This window comes from Zonotrichia leucophrys, chromosome 2, assembly GCF_028769735.1.
Source record: "Zonotrichia leucophrys gambelii isolate GWCS_2022_RI chromosome 2, RI_Zleu_2.0, whole genome shotgun sequence".
Classification (NCBI taxonomy): Eukaryota; Metazoa; Chordata; class Aves; order Passeriformes; family Passerellidae; genus Zonotrichia; species Zonotrichia leucophrys.
The window spans coordinates 35,994,562-36,012,568 of NC_088171.1; the positions used below are offsets into that span (position 1 = coordinate 35,994,562).

The following is an 18,007-nucleotide window of genomic DNA, read 5'->3' on the forward strand; positions in this document are numbered from 1 at the left end:
AACCAAGCTCCTACATTTTTACTTGATTCAACAGAAATACCACATGTTCTCTGAGCAGGTACAACCCCTAGCTAAACCAACCTTTTTTTGGAACAAAAATTCCCAGGAGGAAGAAATGTGATGCAGTAGGAGCCTCCATCTGAACCCCCTCCAGGCTGGAAGAGATGATAACCAAGTTCTTGTCCCTATACAGCCTCCCACTGAGATTGTCAATTATATTTCTTGTGTGAAACTGTTGACATAATCAAGCACAGGCATGAAAACAGAAGCAGTATAACTAAAGAAAGATCTTTATTTTGTCAGAGAGTTGTTTTTCCTATGAACCAGGAGAAAACTAGGACACAGAATGTAAGCATTATGATTAACTTTCAAGAGAAGCTAAAATTATCCAGGATTATACAAATATAAGCAGTTTTGATCTATTTCCTGTTACCAAAAACAATTCAGCATTGAAGACAAATTAAGGGGTTTGGGGTAGTGTATTTTAGGCTGTGTTTTGGGGGTTTTTGCAAAAACTCTACAATGAGGCCAATGTATTTTCAAGAAGTAAACTCAACATACCATTCTGAAAACTCTTTAACAAACCTTGGAAGCGTGAATTTAAATTTTGCCTTAAATTCCATATAGGAACTGTCCAAAGCAGCTCTAACCAAAGTCAAAACAGGAACTAGCCTTATTACTTGCAGTCCCTACAACAGTGGCTGCCAGTGCTCATTCCTCCAACTAACCAGATGCCAAACGATCCAGGAAAGAAAATCTTTTTTGCATTTCTCACATCCCTCTATGTAATCCCACTCTCTCTGGCATTTTCCCTGCTTTGTGTCTTTTCTCAGAATGTCCCAAAGCAGTGAGCTTTCCCAGTCCTGGTGTGCTCACCTGCATCTGAAACTAGATGTCTGGATCAAGGGATAGAACACCTTGTATCTAACAGCATAAAGGATGGGATGTGGGGAACACCTACAACAAAGGTAATTTAAGGGCTGACCTATACAGCCTATTTTTTACACCCAAGTACTCAGGAAACCAACTATGCATCACTGTCATTCAAGATATCATGAAGAAGAAATTATGGTAGCAATTTGCTCAATATGTACTTACTAACACTGCCACTTTATGACTCTCTAACATATCATACTCACCATAATACCAAAACACATTCTATGCTTGGGATGTTCCTGGCAGCACAAGGACATGCTCTACAGAGGGACATCTGGACAGGCTGGATCAATGGGCTGGGTCCAGCTGAATGAGGTTCAACCCCCAAGTGCTGGGTCACATCATCCCCAGGCAGTGCTACAGGCTGGGGCAGAGTGCCTGGAAAGCTGCCCAGTAGAAAAGGACCTGGGGATGCTGGTTTACAGCAGCTGAACATGAGCCAGTGGGTGCCCAGGTGGCCAAAAAGGCCACTGGCATCCTGGCCTGTATCAGCAGCAGTGTGGCCAGCAGGAGCAGGGCAGTGATTGTCCCCCTGCACCCAGCCCTGGTGAGGCTGCAGCTCAAACCCTGGGCTCAGTTTTGAGCCTGTCACCAGAAGACACCGAAGTGCTGGAGTGCATCCAGAAAAGGGAATTAAGCTGCTCAAGGGTCTGGAGCACAGTCTGATGAGGAGAGGCTGAGGGATTTGGGAGTGTTTAGCCCAGAGAAAAGGAGGCTGAGGGGGGAAAACCTTTTCACTCTCTACACCTGCCTGACAAGAGGTTGTAGTGAGGTGAGGATGGGGCTTTTCTCCCAAGTAACAAGGCACAGGAGAAAAGGAAACATCCTCAAGTTGTACCAGGGGAGGTTTAGTTTGGATTTTAGGAAAAATTTCTTCATGTAAAGGGTTGTCAAGCATTAGGAGAGGTCACCCAGGAATGTGGTGTAGGAACCACTGAAACACCTGCAGGTATTTAAAAGACATTTAGCTGGGGCACTTGGACATTATTGAGTGGTGGACTTGGCTGGGTTAACAGTTGGATTGGATGATCTTAAGGGTCTTTTCCAACATAAACGATTCTATAATTCTATGACATAAGTTACTGAAAAGATTTAAGATCAAATAAAGTGATTCATTCTGTTTGCCTTGTCAGTTTATCTCAAAAAAAGAAAACTTTAAAATACATTTCAGACTAAAGCACCACTCCTGAAGCTTTGCCAAAAGCTTTCTTGTGTCACTGCATTGCTTATCAAGAATTTTCAAATAAAATGCACTCTGAAGGCTGCTCCTGTACCTACAGAAGGCAGCAACTCCCACTGTAATTGTTAGGTACTGACTGTGAATGACAGGCTGCAGTTCTAAAAAACATCACCATATATTTTCCAAAATAACCACAAACCAACAAGAAATGTTTGAAGAAGGCTATAGGACGCAGAAGGAAAGTGCTCTGTTTTGAACCCTCTCCACTTTTTCAAGTGCCATATTTTACAGATACGCAGTGAGGGTTTGTTTCTTCAGGGCAGATACACCTCACACTTCACACAGAAGCCACCAAAATGTTCCTGAATGTCACTGAAGTTCCAATACTCCTCCCCACTTCAGGGGACAGGCAGCTGCCTGCCTCTGGTGTCCTGCAGATTGCTGGCTGCCTCCTGCTGGCACTGCAGCAGTTTGTTCTGTGGATTAACAAGCAAATGCAATTGAGGTTAAAACAGGCAGTGCTATTTCTACCTAAGAAAGCCTTTCATCTTCACAGGAGGACTTTTAATGGTAGCAAATGATAATCAAGTTGAAGTGACTTCTCAAATCTGCTGCTGAATCTGCACTTAAAAAAAAAAAAAACACAACATTTTCAGTTCAATTTCAGAATTTAACACAGCTCTCAAAAAAATTGTTAAGAAAAAACATACTTTCATTTGGCATAAACCTATACACAACACCAAATAAGGCATCTTGGTCTTGCAGCTTTAACACTCTGCTGGCATTAATAAATAACTGTATGTTCACTGAAAGTTATTTTTATGAAATGCTTTAAAAATCCAAGAAGAAGATTATATCTATGTACATTTCACAGCAGTCACTGACTATAAACTCCTATTTAATACAAAAGAAACACTGGCCCTTACTGGAGTCACATACTGGCACCCCATTACTTAATCTTAACTGTAGCCATGATATTTTCTGAAAAATCTTTTCCTTAGAATTTTTTCTCCTGGGAAGCTGAGTGGCCTCAGGAACAAAATGTAAACAATGATTATCTGCTGCTGTGGAATGCAACAGGTGGATCTGTGATTGGTCTCATGGTTGTTTCTAATTAATGGCCAATCACAGTCAGCTGTCCAGACTGTCTCGGTCAGTCACAAGCCTTTGTTATCATTCCTTTTCTATTCTTAGCTAGCTTTCTGATGAAATCCTTTCTTCTATCCTTTTAGTATGGTTTTAATACAATATATATAATAAAATAATAAATCAAGCCTTCTGAAACATGGAGTCAACATTCTTGTCTCTTCCCTCATCCTGGGACCCCTACGAACACGGTCACACTTTTAATATATTAGGTCAGTAACATGGGCAAATTTTATTCCATTCTTTTATGCTTTCATTCCCCAGCCAGATGTTTTGAGAACATTGTAAACACTGCAAACAATGATCTAAAACCCTCTCAGACCCAATGAGAGCCTCAGTTCTGCTCTTCCCAGCAGCACACACACACTTTCCCCTTCAGTTGGTTGGGTACCTCCCCACATCTAGGCAAGACTGTCTTAAAGGCCAACTTCATATCCTGTTATCCTCCTTTGGCCTAGGCTATAATTGTCTAAGCTCCCTACACAGTCAACAAAGACTCTATTTGGGAAGGCAGCTATCTCAACACAAGATAAATACACGTGCAGTGAGCTGCACCCCGTGCCCAGTGCTCCAGTGACTGCAGGGGAAATCAACACAGCCAGCACAGAACATGCAACCTGCCTTGGGCAAACCGGTCAGGCAAGCTTGATTTTTTTAAGTGATGAGAAAAAAATATTGATAGGCAGAACCATGAGCAGTAAGAACAGCTAAATAGGTAGTGACTATTCATGATTTCTTCACAATAAAAGAATAAGGGCAGGAAATGAGCCTAAAACAGAAGGGAAACATTTTCCTACGCTATTTTACTGAAACTCACAGCATTAGAAGTAAAAGCTTTATTGGGGTCAAGAAAAGCAGATGGCATCACTAAGGAAAGAGACCTAAGGTTACTGAAAACAAAATACATGGTTGCAATTCCTATCTCTTAGAACATCACCCACAAAATGTCAGATGCTGGAAGAAAACCGAAACAGAGCATCCCAGCACTGCATACCCTCGTCACTATTGACAGGGCTCTCTGCACACCCCTCTGCAGCTGAGCTCAGTCAATGAAGCAGTTCTCTCTAATCCTCAGTTGCAACACTAGATGGCAGGGAAACATCTAACACACCTACAGCACTGAGAGCCTGGAATGCAGTCTGCAGTAGTTAAGGGTTAGTGCAATGCAGCAATCTCACTTTCATACACCTGGATGTTTTGCATCCTTACATAGCTTTGGGCAATGATTTCCAAGTGCAATGCTGTGTTCATAGATCCATAGGTTAGTGATGTCAGGATAAATTCTGTCCCTGAGATTCCTTGCCCTCTCATTTAAGAAACCATGGACAATTGTAAAATATCTGTTCTCCAGAAAGATCTTTCAACTCCAATTTTGTGTTTGAAATCCTAATGATCTCAATCTCTGTAAAGATACAGCACCATAACACTTACCTTAACACCTCTTTTTTTCTAAAAATTCACTTTTTAATTGAAAATTCAAATTACTTGTGAAAAATGCTGCAAAGGGGCAATGAAACAAGTTCTGCTGCTTACACAGCTGCAGACAAGTCCATAGAAACTGTTCTTCAGACCATACTGACCTTCCTGTCAGTACACTCTCTCTCTTCTGCAAAGAGGAAAAACTTCAGACTTGTAACATTCTGCTCAAGATCCCCCTCAAACTGTGAGAGAAAGGTATGAGCTTTTCTGATGAATGCCAAGTCTGAGTTTCAAAACGTGTCTGTACATTTAAAGGACAGCACCTCTGCACTGCAACTTGCTGCTTTTCAAATTACAGATGTTTCCTAGAATGTTGCTGGCAGTAGAAGTGAAAGTCTGACATTTAACTCCTGCTTTCTTCAGAAAATTTAATGAAAAATGCAGACAATTATTGGCATGGGTGGTAACACTCTCCCTTCAGAAGGGCAAAATCAGCACATGATAATCATTCTTCTCATTCAGCTTTGTATCAGTTTCTCAGCCATACAGAGATGCTGATGCCTTCTACTACATCTTTTGAAAATCTGCAGGGAAAAAACCCAAGGTCAGCAAACTGCTTTTTAAGCAGTGACACTCAAGAAGGAAGGTCAAGTAATTAAGCCACAGACTACAAGTAATATGTAAGGTAGGTGCTGAAAGTGATGTTGGCACACACATCACAGAAAGTCACTGAACTGGATTTTGATTTTCATAATGAATGATAAATGGAAAGTTTGTTTCATTTCTGAAAAATAATTTAATACAAAACTTTAAAAACACTGATGTGCAAGTCTTTGCTGTGTAAGAGGAGGAACATTTTCACACTTTAAAACAGTTTAAAACATTTGTACATAACGAACAGAAATTCTCTTTTATATAAACAAAGTGTTTCTTTGCCAAGAGCAATTGTCAATTCCAAAGCACAGAATTAAGATGACAGGAGAACCAGACAGTCTAAGTCACTGCTATTTGTGTCCAAAAAAGTTATGCCACTCTTTTCTTTCTACAGCTCATCATGCTTGTACGTGAATTCCCTTGCAGATATAAACCCATCACTGTCTTCATCCTCTTTATCAAATATGTCTTCCACCAAAGCATCATGCTGGGTGTCATTTACGACTGCTCCATGCTTTTCAAATTCTTTCTTCAAGTAAATTTTCACCTGTTAGACAAAAGGTGAGAATGAATATTTTCAGACCTATGAAAGAGTTGATTTCTGCAGCCTAACAGAGGGATGCTATGCTCAGGATGGTGGTATTAGATAACAGATTCCTCCCCTCCTGTGGCACTGCCAGAATAGTACTTATCTAACTGACTCTGCAGTCTCTTTGAATGAAGGGTCTTTAGTGACAGAAGTGACAGTAAAACTAGCAAAGCTGTTGCCATACCTTTATGGTATCTGATTCAAAAAATGGGTCAGGATTGCCTCTCTTCTGATGTCTCGATGTCTATACAGTAAAGTAAAAATAGCTGGGCAGAAGTTATTAGCTACCAGTTGGTCAGAGACAGCTTGTCCACATTCCAGCACCCTGACAACCCAGTACATGTAAACAGCCACTCCAGATATGTACTCCACAATCTCAGTGTTTGCTGCTCCAATGGGAAATACATTAAAAGATTTCTAGATATCTCAAAATTTTAAGGATGCAAGGATTTTTTAAGGAATTTAAACTCAAGGCAGGTTTTAAACAGACCATTGGAACACTGACTTACATTAAGCTAGATAGTTATGGTAAGCAGCGTTTTCAACATCAGATTGCTTTTAATAAGTTTTTAAGGTTTTACTATGGAGATCCCAAGTGTTCTGAATCACAGAGCCTTCTACAAAAATTGTAATACCAACATATTCATCTGTTAAAAGCAATACCACTTGTATAAGAAGCATGGGCCATGTTTCAGGTCTGTTTTAGTTACTTCAGTCTCTGGGATTTGTTAGGGCTGATGTTTATATTCCTAATATGCAGACATTACACACACAGACACTGTCTGATGCATACAAATGATTAATTAGCCTTCTGAGTCTGGTAAACTGGTGCCAGACCCAAATCAAAAAGAACCCAGCGGTTTACACTAGCTTCTCACGGATCACTTGCTGAAAAAGCAGAAGTTTGAAAATGAGAGGCAAACAGATGGTGAATAACGGTGAATACATGTCCATCACAACAAAATAGGATTGCCCTGCAGCAGAAGAGATCCCAGTTTATTAATAAATCAGCAATTAAATCCAAAAAGCCCTGAAGTCTGGTTTTATTTCTAAGATGCTTTACTTTATCCAAGTCTTCAACAAGTGTGCAGCACATGAGTCACATGTCTATCCTCAGCTTACCAAGTCTCCTTTTGAACCTCTAATCCAGAATTCTCACTAGGATGCAAGAGAGCAGTGTAGCATAGATGTGCATTCTTTTCCACTCTCCCATCCTGTTAGATTTCCTCACAAGAGAAGGATAACCCACTCACCTCTTGCTTGGATAGTTTCCAATCATCATTAAGATCCATCTCTTGGAATGACTCATGAGACCTTGGTCCATTTCTAATTTCTAGAAGGTCAATGTTGAAAATCAAGGTGCTCTCAGGTGGAATTTTTCCTGCCCAAAATGGAGAAAAGTTGAAACCAACTATATATTCAATGCCATACAAAGGCCACATGCATCAGAGCAATGTTCAGCAAGCCCAGTCATTTCAAAGCATCCTGCAGTTTGAACCAGTAAGGACAAGTATCTGAAACAATGATGACACAGCCATGTCAGCCTGTAGCCTGGATTCTGAGCAGCCCCTACAGGATAAATGCAACTTTAGATGCAGCTGTTTTGTTGGGGAGTAGTAGGTGCTGATGCAAGCTCTTATTCAGCAATTAGCATCACAAGTTTATCAAACAATGATCTTGAATCTTTTTTCGTTCATGGTCAGAGCCAGATAAACTGGAAAACAGTCAAGGAGACTGCACAGTCAGGCTACAGCCAAGATTAATTACAGGGCAGCAGGAAGGGAGAATTTAGTCCTCTGGATATCCCAACAGTCCCCAAATTCCTCTCCACTGCCAGCTGATACCTTGTACCTGCTGTTCTGCCACTGGAAAAGCTCTTGCAGGAGGGATGATGTTGGTCTCCCACAGCAGTCTCTGCACTCAGGGCACAAAGCACTGAGCTATTTCCAAACACACAGCAGAAACCAGGTACCCAAACCCGATCACAAGAGCTGTGCTACCACAACTTCATTTCTGATGTAGGAGAACAGACTGGTAACTTCCTAACAGTGCCACAGAGCACTCCCCATGCCACCACACCTCAAGGATATCAGTTCATCAGGCACTGGCTTTGACAGAGATGTGATATGCCCTCATGCTGATGGCCAAATCTACTGTCCAAGACCTTTTAGCACATCACTTTGCTCCTTTATACAGAGACAGGTTGAACAGCATCAAATATATCCCTATATTGGACAGCAGCCCCCCAAAAATTATTTCTGTGCCTTGAGAAGACAGGGAAAAATAATCCACATCTACCACTTTGTAGCTATCGTGTTAAATACACCCTGAACTGCAGCAACAAACAGGTTTGAAGATTTCTGGGATGAAAAAATGTGCAGAATCTTCTGGAAATACAGGGCACAGTGCCCTGTTTAGGGTTTGAAACACAGGTAATTTTTTGAGTGTTACAGAAAAAGGCATCTGACTCAAATGATGAGTCAGAAAGCAACCAAGGTGGGAGGCTAGTGAAATTATGTGCATTTGAAGGAAAGTATGAAGAAAATGAAATAATTCTGTCTTCAAGGGTATCACTTGAAAACAGCAACATAATAATGCTCAAATACTTCAGTCTTCCTAAACCAAGTAATTTCTTACAGCAGTTAGCAGTGTTTAGCTGTTTAACCTTCGTTGCATTAAACACAGAGGTGAGGCTTGCAAGTCTTTGAAGAACAACTACAGTGCTTTACATATTAATCAAACAATTAGGCCTGTGATGACTACATGAGCACTGCAGCATTTCACATCTTTTTGTGGAAAAATTTACAGCTGAGCTCTGCATAAAGACTGAATGACAACCACAAAGTTCCCGTTCTCTACTAGAAACATGATTACTTCTAATACTGTTTCTTGAACTGCAAACCAGGGCTTCTAGAAGAATGTGTGTTGAACGGGTACATTTAATAAAGGAGAGTATGAAGTGTGCTGTAGGCATGAGGTAATATGGAGCCCTAAGCCTGTGTGCAGCCCTACTTGCCATAAGACACAGACACACAAACAAGTTCTCATTCCCAAAACAGTCTCATAGTGATGGGAGGGAACAGCAGCAGGATGGACTGTATGCTCCTAGACATTCATCCTTCCTGCTTTGGAACCTTCCACTACCTTAGATCATTTGTTGCAACTCTTGTCATGACATAAATATCCACAAAAACTGCTAAAAAAGTTAACTAAAACAAATCCCATAAAGCACAAGTAGAACCATTCAAGCTGTCACTTGCTTAATTGCATATTCCAAATCTGGCCCTCCTGTTAAAGGAATCTGGAAATATTTGAAAGGAAAAGCCCCAAACAGCCTCAGTAGTAGAAAGGTTGAGATGTTTCTATCTGTCTGCACAGCAGTCAGTGCATTTTCAGTAGGTGACAACGTGACTGCCCATGCACACCTTACTGTGGATAACAGGGACCACTGCTCAAACTGAAAATAGCTGTAAGAGAGAAAGAATTAATGTTCCCATATGGACAAATAAACAGTGACTTCTTACTGTATCATCTAAGAACTGGTTGGGCAGCAGTACTGGGAGTTTCTTAGGGTTCTAAAAGAAACCTGAAAGCAGGAATGAGTCTTGCAAATGCACATTCATGAAGCATTACCACAAAACCAGATCCAACAGCCAAAAAGCCAACTGTTACCTAAGCAACCACCTCCACTTGACTGAAAAGAAGAGAGAAAAAAAACAAACTACAAAACAAAAATAAAAAGCAGGGCACTGAGCTTCTGCTGTGCTTCTGTTGAGCACAGCACTAACAGAAAAGACACTCAGAACATACAGCACAGCAACCACCATCAGTTTCTGGGTTTTTTTCCCCTGCATTCATAACACAGCCACTTAATGGATATTACTGCAGGAAACAAATTTATGAGAAAGGGCACTTGATGCCCTCAGTTGTTCTTCTTTAACAGAATCAACCTGGAAAGCTTGAAAGCTTGCTAACCTCTTAGGCAAGAATAACAGTAAAATACAGGGATTAGAAACAATTAGAGCAAGGGGAGTGCTTCAATGTTTTACCTTTCCCTTCTTTTCCATAAGCAAGGGCTGGTGGAATGGTCAGCTTCCGTTTCTCTCCCACACACATGTCCTTCAGCCCTCTGTCCCAGCCTTTGAGAGCTTCCCTGATGCCAAGTGTAAACCACATAGGTTGACCATTGTTGTGCTTGTGACTGGAAAAGAATGGAATAAAACACTTCCTATTTAAACATCAAGTGCCACAAAAGGCCGATGGAATATGCTTATAATGTAGATGTACAGTTAAAACCACAGCACCACTCAGCACCTTGACACCTCCTAAATGAAAGACCTACACTTGCAAAAATCTTAAAAACTTATGCTTTGCATGACAAGGTTCCTTGTGAAGTGGAAGGAAATAAAACAACATTTACCTTGTGTGTTTATGACAACACTAACCAATACAGATCTCTACCTCCACTTCCCTGACCACTTCCACTTGGAAACTGATTCGACTAGAAAAGGCATTTTCTTAAAAATCTACAGTCAAGGCCATTGTAAACAGCAAATCAGAGACCAGCATGGTCATCATAGCAATACACATTTTAACATGCTCAGAAGCATCAGCCTCCTTTCTTTCAAAAGAAGCCATTGGGAAAAAAAAAAAAACAACAAAGCAACTACATAACAGTCTAGAAAAAACAGAAACAACTGCATGCAAAACATTCAACTTTAGATTTGGGACACAAGATCTTTTTCTGATTTAACCAGATGGTACAACCCGGACTACTTTCACTCTACTAACAGACAAGGAATTTGAAAGCTCTATTTACTAGTCATGCAGGAGAGGTGTTTAAGAAGAAAACAGAACACTTACAGAAGTTAGTCAGCAGCAAAAACTTTAGTGTGTCACTAGAAGTCCTTTTAAAGAGGCAGGTTAACTACAAGAGAAAATTAGTGAGATTTTAGTTGAATCTCTGCAAGAGCATCAACATGCAAAATTGTCTTCTTTCTTTTCTTTTTTTTTCATATACAAAAGTAGCCTTCAGACAGCCGGCACAGACTTGAATATTTTGCTGTCTCCCACTATTAACACTTCGTTGATGTTTTACAGGACATCCAGCATTAGCAAGTCGTTGCAGGCTCTTAGCAGACTCCCTCGGATTCCTGGCTCTTCCTCCTATTTGCATTTCTGTGGCTCTGGCATCTTGACTAGTCTGGTCGGGGGCAGGTAAAGAATAATGAAAAGCTGCGATTGTGCTGCCGCTAGTGGAAGGGCACATGTAACTTTGTTTTATTTTTTAACTAACAGCTTGCTTTAGAAACCAAACAGAAATTTATGCGTAGCACCAGCTATGAAACCGCTGAGATAACATATCAAACCTGCACCTAAATCACAGAATCATAGAATGGTTTCACTGGAAGGGACCTTAAAGATCATCCAGTTCCAGCCCCCTGTGCCACGGGCACACCTTCAACCAGACCAGGCTCTCACGGCCCCATCCAGCCTGGCCTTGAACACCTCCAGGAACGGGTTGTCAACAACTCCCCTGGGCAGCTGCTCCAGTGTCCCACCATCCTCAGAGTAAAAACTTCTTTCTAATAACCTGATCTAAACCTGCTCTAAGTTTGAAGCCGTCCCCCCGCCTTGTTCTGTCACTACAGGCCCTTGAAAAAGTCTCTCTCCATCTTTCTTCAGGTAGTGGAAAGCCACAATATGGTCATCTCAAAGCCTCTTCTTTTCCAGGCTGAGCAGTGTCAGGTCTCTCAGCCTTTCCACACCGGAGAGGTGCTCCAAGCATAACATCCCCATCTTTTAAGAAATGCCACATGGCTCTACTTCCTACAGACTGACCAGAAAATAAATGCTAAGTAAGATTTATTTTATAACCTTGGGAAAGAAAATTTGCCTTACTGTTGGTGTTCATCTTGTACAGCATTGTGAGACACTGCTTCACACCAAACTTGCTGAGAACAGGTAGCAGCGGGAGCGACCCCAATGACAAGTTTATGCAGTGTTATTTAAGCTCTTTTATCCCAAAACAAATAAGACATTCATGCATCTCTTTTGGGCATCTGTGGAGGAAGGAATAAAAAAACCCAACCAAACAAAAAAACACTTTCCCCCTGACAAAATGCTCCTCACAGAAAGCTATTCGCAGATGGACTGTAAAGATGACTAGGAGAGATCATCTATATTAAAAAAAAAAAAAAAAAAGTGTACATTTATTTATTTATTTATTTTTGGAGGGATGGAGCAGCACCTCTCCTATGAGGAAAGGCTGAAAGAACTGGGATTATCAGCCTGGTAAAGAGAAAACTCCAGGACAACCTAACTGTACCTTTCCAGTACCTCACGGGAGCCTACAAGAAAGACGGAGAGAGACAATTTTTAAAAGGGTGTGTAGAGACAGGACAAGGGATGATGACTTTAAAGTGAGAGCAGGCTCAGATTAGACAGTCGAAAGAAGTTCTTTACTGTGAGGGTGGTAAGCCACTGGAACAGGCTGCCCAGGGAAGCTGCTGGCAGCCCATTCCTGGGGGTGTTCAAGGCCAGGCTGGACGGGGCTCTGAGCAACCCGGGCAGCGCTCAAAGGCGCCTCTGCTGGGGCTGCTCTGAGCAACTTGATCTAGTGAAGGCTCAAGGAATCTTTAAGGTCACGTCCAGCTGTAGGCATTCTATATATATATATATACACATATATATATATACACACATATATACACATATACATATATACGTACATACACACACACACATATATATAAACACTATATATATACATACCATCTATACATATATATACACACACTATATATATATACACTATATACATATACACACTATATATATATACACACTATATATATATATACACTATATATATATATATATATATATTTCCCCACGCAAGCTCAGCCAGCAGCTCGCAGGGAGAAGCCGCGCCGCTCACTTACGTCGAGTGAAACATGGATCCGTCCCTCTCCAAGAAGCCCTCGTAGTGAACCAGCATCAAGTCCCCCCACTTGGTACGCCGGTGGCAGAGGAAAGGCTTGTGCAGCACCTCCACCTTCACGTCGGGCGCGGGGGGGATCAGCGCCGCGCCCGCGCTGCCCAGCGCCGCGCACAGCAGGGCGGAGCCGAGCAGCAGCAGCCCCGCCGCCATCGCCGCCGCCTCGCCGCTCTCACCGCGCCGCCATCCTGCGCCCCGAGCGCGGCCGCTCCGTCCGACGTGGCAGCGGCGCGCACCGCTGCCAGCCCCGGCTCCCGACGGCCCGGCACCGGCATCGCGCTCGCTGATTGGCTCTCCGCAGGGCGAGCTCAGGAGGAGCTGCCGCCCATTGGGGCGTGTCCCTGTCCGTCTCTCAGCCCATCCAATCGGCAGCCCCGAACAGCCGAGGGGGGTGGGCGGGCCGGGCACTCCGGGAGCGCCGGCGAGCGGGGCAGCCCCGCGGAGCGCGCGCACAATAGAGCTGGCCGCTGCCGGCCGTTGATTGGGCGGCGGCCGCAGCCAGGGCGCGTTCCGATTGGCCACGGGAGGCCACCTGCTCTGAGCATTCCGCGCCTGCCCCCTGTGCCCGCCTCTCACTCCCGCCGGTCACGCGGGCCGCGATTCACAGCGCGGGCTGCGCTGCCGTAGCGCCGCGGGGCCGTGCCGTGGCTGCGCGGCTGCGGCGCTCCCTGCGCTGAGAGCGTGGCAGCGGCGGCGGCAGGGGGCGGGCGCGGCGCGGGCCGGGCGGGGCGCGCGCCCCCCCGCCATGGCGCTGTGTGGCGGCGGCGCGGCGGAGCGCGGGCGGCGGCGGGCGGCGTGACCCCGCCGGGGGGCGGCCGCGCTGCATGGGGCCGGGGGCCGGCCGGCATGGAGGGGGTCCTGTACAAGTGGACCAACTACCTGAGCGGTGAGTGCCTGCCAGCGCTCAGCCTTTGCGGGACGGGCGCCGTCATCTTCTCGTATGTGTATTTATACAAGCACATTCATGTATGTATTCAGTGTGCTTGCTGGGTGCGGGTCAGCGCTGCCCCTTGACCCCGCCATGCAGGGGAGCAGCCCCGGCGCTGCCTGCTCTGCCTTAGTGTCGCTGCCCGGCGTTTATCCCGGTGCCAGCGCCCGCCCGGGGCCGTGGGTTGGGGTTTGGGGTTTGGGCAATGGGATGCTCTGGGTCACAGCTCCAGCAGGGAACTTCCCCGTTCTCCACACACCCCCGTGGAACTTCTACCGCGGCGACTCGGGGCATTCCCAGAGCTGGGAGAAAAACGTGTTGCCATTCAGTCCCACCTGGGGGATTCGGATGAGAAGGCATGCAGAAAGTCTAAAAGACAAGAAAAAAGGTAGAGGGGGGTTGTCCGGCTAGCTCTAGGCCCAAATTTTAATTTTTCGGGTGTTCCCGTGCCACGGAAGGCTTGATTGTCATGGCAGGTTGGAAGCAGCCGTGTGTGGCCAGGGTTTGCTCGGCAGAGCTTGAAGGTGGTGGGGTCAGAAGCCCCCCGTGTTCCCATGGGATGTCACCTTCGAGTCAGGTGGGGCAGAGGTGTGTGGTTTGGGGCTGTGGATGGGGTCTTGCCAGGTGCAAACCTCTGGGTGGTTTGTGGGAACAGTTTGGGAACTTGAAGGTCAGAGAGAGGTAAGCACGACCACCGTGCCATTGCCAGGTGCGAGTGCTGCTCAGCAGTGTGTGTGTGTGTGTAGACGGGCTGCTGCCTTGCTGGACTTTCTCCCGAGAGGCTGGAACAGCTGCAGCGCTCTGGCTAGCTGGGAAAGTGGAGGAAATCAAAATTAAACAAAGAAAAAGCTGGAGCACAAGCGAGTGTTGAATTCATGTGGTAGGGATGGGGGGGCAGCAGTGGTGCACGAGGCTGGATTTATTGCTATGCTGGAAGATTGCTGTGACATTTCCCCTTTAGGCAATAGGTGTTCTGAGATGAGAATCAAAATTTGTCAGGTCTCAGTGAACAGACGTGGATTTTTTTCTTTTGTTGTTAATTATTTGTGAATGCTCTCGAATTATGAAGTGGCAGTAGGAGCAGCCATGCTTGCCTCTTTCATGTGAATTGCAGAACTGTGGGAGTGATGTTAGTCCTTTCCCCATACTAACACCACCTATGGTTCAGCTGATCGAAAGTTTTACATGTTTTTCTTTGCATTGCTGAGATGCTGGGGTGTGTCTGGAACCCTTGTGCTTGGTTTCATTCCATGAGACCTGGGAATGTGTGTCTGGGGGAAACAATGCATGTTGTAGATAACTGACTGGCATTTGACATTTTAGTGCCTGAGTGTGCCTGTGGTAGGATCAGCTGGTCTTCTGTTTTGATGGCAAGATGAAGACTAAGAAGTATGCTGTTTTCATCAAAATTAAGTTTTCTTTTGCTAGCCACGTTGATAAGCACTTCCAGTCAAATGACCCTTCATGAAGAAGGATGATGCTTTGCAAACCTCAGTCAAGTGAATGCAGACTGAAGGAAACTTTTCCTTGCATATGTAAGACTTGTAATGGCTGAAAACTTGGAGAGGTTTTGCTGTCAACACAGAGGAAATCTGTGATGGAAATTGAAGCATCCTTCTAATTTCTTGGTTGAAACTTGACTCTTCCAGTAAGTGTCGTGGTCAAGGTCACTCTCTGCCTTTTGCTAGGTAGTAGAAGGCCCATGATGTGTTTGAGAACAGTAAATTTGCTGTTCTGCAAGCTGTCTGTACATGTTAGTGCTTTCTTTTGCTGCAAAATGAAGACTTCCTGCCCTGAAGCCATTAAGTTACAAATTTATGTAGAGATGCAAAAAAAAATTTCATTCTGGAATGTGGTGATCATTGTAGCAATAACAAAGAGCTGGAGAGAGAGACAGGAAAGCCTCCTTTTGGGGATTATGGGAAGTAAGAAGGTTCAACAGGTCATCCAGGACAGTATTTCTGCCAGTATTCTGCCCCCAGTATGCTTTTCCTGTTGCTCAAGGTTGATGAATCAGATGCAGTAGAGTCTAAACGATGCATGCAAAAAGTGGGGAAACTGTGTGTCATCCTTCTGTGTTGGTGTGTGCCTGTGCTAATAACACAATGCTGATGTACCTCAGAATGAGGAGGACCCCTCACAGTCAGAGAAGAGATAGAGCAAGCATAAAACTGTAGAAAAGAACTGTTTTTCCTTCTTGCTGTGAGAGAGGAGCTGATGCAAGTTTGTTGGTAATTGAGTCTTTTCTGGGAATTCTGATTTCGTAATTTCTTTTGTCATTGCCATCATGAGAGGTCAAGTCCACATCAGCCCATTTCCTCCCAGCTCTTGGGCCCAGAGCTAGATCTGTGTTGCAAATTACATAGTTATGGACAGCAGGAACGTTTCAGAAATAGGAAACAAGTTTGGTTTTCTGTGGGCAAAGGGCAGAAAAAGCACACCATGATTGCTGCCAATTGAAAGACAGGTCAGTTTGCCTTACTGCTTAAACAAGTTATCTTGTTTGTAATAAATGCACTTGTTTGCTTTATATAGATTAGAATAAATTAGATCAGTATTACCTGGTTTCTGCTTAGAGGTAGGGTTTTTCCTCTGGTGTTGATCCTGCACTCACATTGTTTCTCTATGCAGGGTTTCCAGTGCTAACTCGGAAATCTCTTGAGTTTAGAAAACTGAGATTTTTTTAGAGTTTTTTTGTCTCTTAATGCAATGGCCACCAGATAGTGATTTCTCAGTGTGTTACTTCTGTTTAAGTTCAAGTGAAGTTTGCCATCTTTGGATCAGATATACATTCACAAAGTTCTAACCTATGAAAATCTGTTGGGATCTTGTGTTTGCGGTGTGTGTCTTTTGATTGTTCTTGTCTATGCTTCCCCCACTAAATTGGCTAAAACCTTAAGAGAGCAGGGAACTTTGGAAGCAGAATTATTGTCATATAAAGGGAGACAGCACTTTTTCTCTTGGGCAGATATATAATGCATCTACAAACTGCAAATTATTAATCCTCAAAACCCAGAGCAGGGTGACTTTAATCATGCAGGCATGCAAGTTGGCCTCAGCTGAGCTTACAGTCAAAGCATGTAACATGATCTTAAAAACTTCCTAGATTTCATCCTTTGCCAGAAGTCTCTATGTGATGTTGGCTTTGCTCGGTGGGGGCTGGGGATGGGTGTGTAACTATTGTTTCAGTGCCTCTTGCTGTAGTAAGCAGTTGGAATGATAAAAGTGTCACCGTGTGCCCTCCCTGTAGCCCCTCGGTCTGTTGTGCTGCCGCTGCCTGCAGTCCTGGCTGAGCACGAACCATTGTGGTGTGGGCAGCATCAAAGGCAGATCCTGGCTGCGGTGTCACGGCGTGACTGATCTCCAGCTGGGGAGTGCTGCTGCCAGGATAGAGAAAGGACACAGCAAAGCTGAACTGCACGTGAAAGCTGCTCTTGGCTGCTTGGAAACTGCCTCCCATGGGACTCTCTGAATTTAACCTGCAATGTGTGCTCTTTGCTGAGCATAACTACTGGTTAATAAAATAAATTTATTTAGTCTTTGGAGTTTACCTTATAAAAGGCATTGATGATTTTTTTCCTCATCAGGTTAATAGAATGAGTAAGCTATTGCTGGGAAGCAGCATGGAGTTGGGGAATACCTCCCTTCAGTGGTGTGTGAGAATGTGGCACTTTTAAGTTGATTTTTTTCTTTCTGCTGAAATTCAGTTCAGTTTAGCTCTTCAGTGCAGGCACACACCCTATCTGGAATGGCTGGCCACAGGCAGGATTGCTGCTAACTCTGGAAGAATGGTATGTATCAGCTCTTGGCTGTGGGGTTCAAAGGCAGCTTCATCATTCCATGAAAATGATGACTAATTCCACTGGCTTGCCTGGTATTTGTTAGGTGCTCCCTACAATGGCTTTGATCACTTTCCTTTACAACACTAAGCTTTTCCTGATATTTAAATATTCACTTTCTTATTTGTGGTGAGTAATTCTATCCCTAAGTAATTAATCTTCCTCAAGGCATATCGTCATGCCATCACCAGTGACGCTACATCATGCCACATGATTCAGATAGCTCTCCCCATCTACCTGTATGTAATCATCCCCTCTCAGTTTATTGTTGTACTTTGGATTCTTTTCAGTTTATCCCAAGATAAACCAAGAGCCA

At 44.0% G+C, this 18,007-nt stretch overlaps 2 protein-coding genes across 2 annotated transcripts in view; one reads left to right on the forward strand and one right to left on the reverse strand.

Moving 5' to 3' along the window:
- Positions 1–306: 306 nt before the first annotated feature.
- Positions 307–13,167, reverse strand: FKBP14 (FKBP prolyl isomerase 14). The gene is made up of 4 exons (XM_064704565.1): positions 12,869–13,167; positions 9,974–10,125; positions 7,178–7,305; positions 307–5,882 (listed from the first exon to the last, which is right to left on the reverse strand). The coding sequence occupies exons 1-4, from the start codon at positions 13,075–13,077 to the stop codon at positions 5,724–5,726; spliced, it is 648 nt and encodes a 215-aa protein (XP_064560635.1). The 5' UTR covers positions 13,078–13,167; the 3' UTR covers positions 307–5,723.
- A 521-nt stretch (positions 13,168–13,688) lies between these two features.
- The window catches only part of PLEKHA8 (pleckstrin homology domain containing A8), a 31,314-nt gene continuing 26,995 nt past the window's right edge, over positions 13,689–18,007 (forward strand). The window contains exon 1 of the mRNA XM_064704563.1: positions 13,689–13,810. Coding sequence (XP_064560633.1) covers positions 13,771–13,810 — 40 coding nt within the window. The 5' untranslated portion in view covers positions 13,689–13,770. The remainder of the gene's footprint in view (positions 13,811–18,007) is intronic.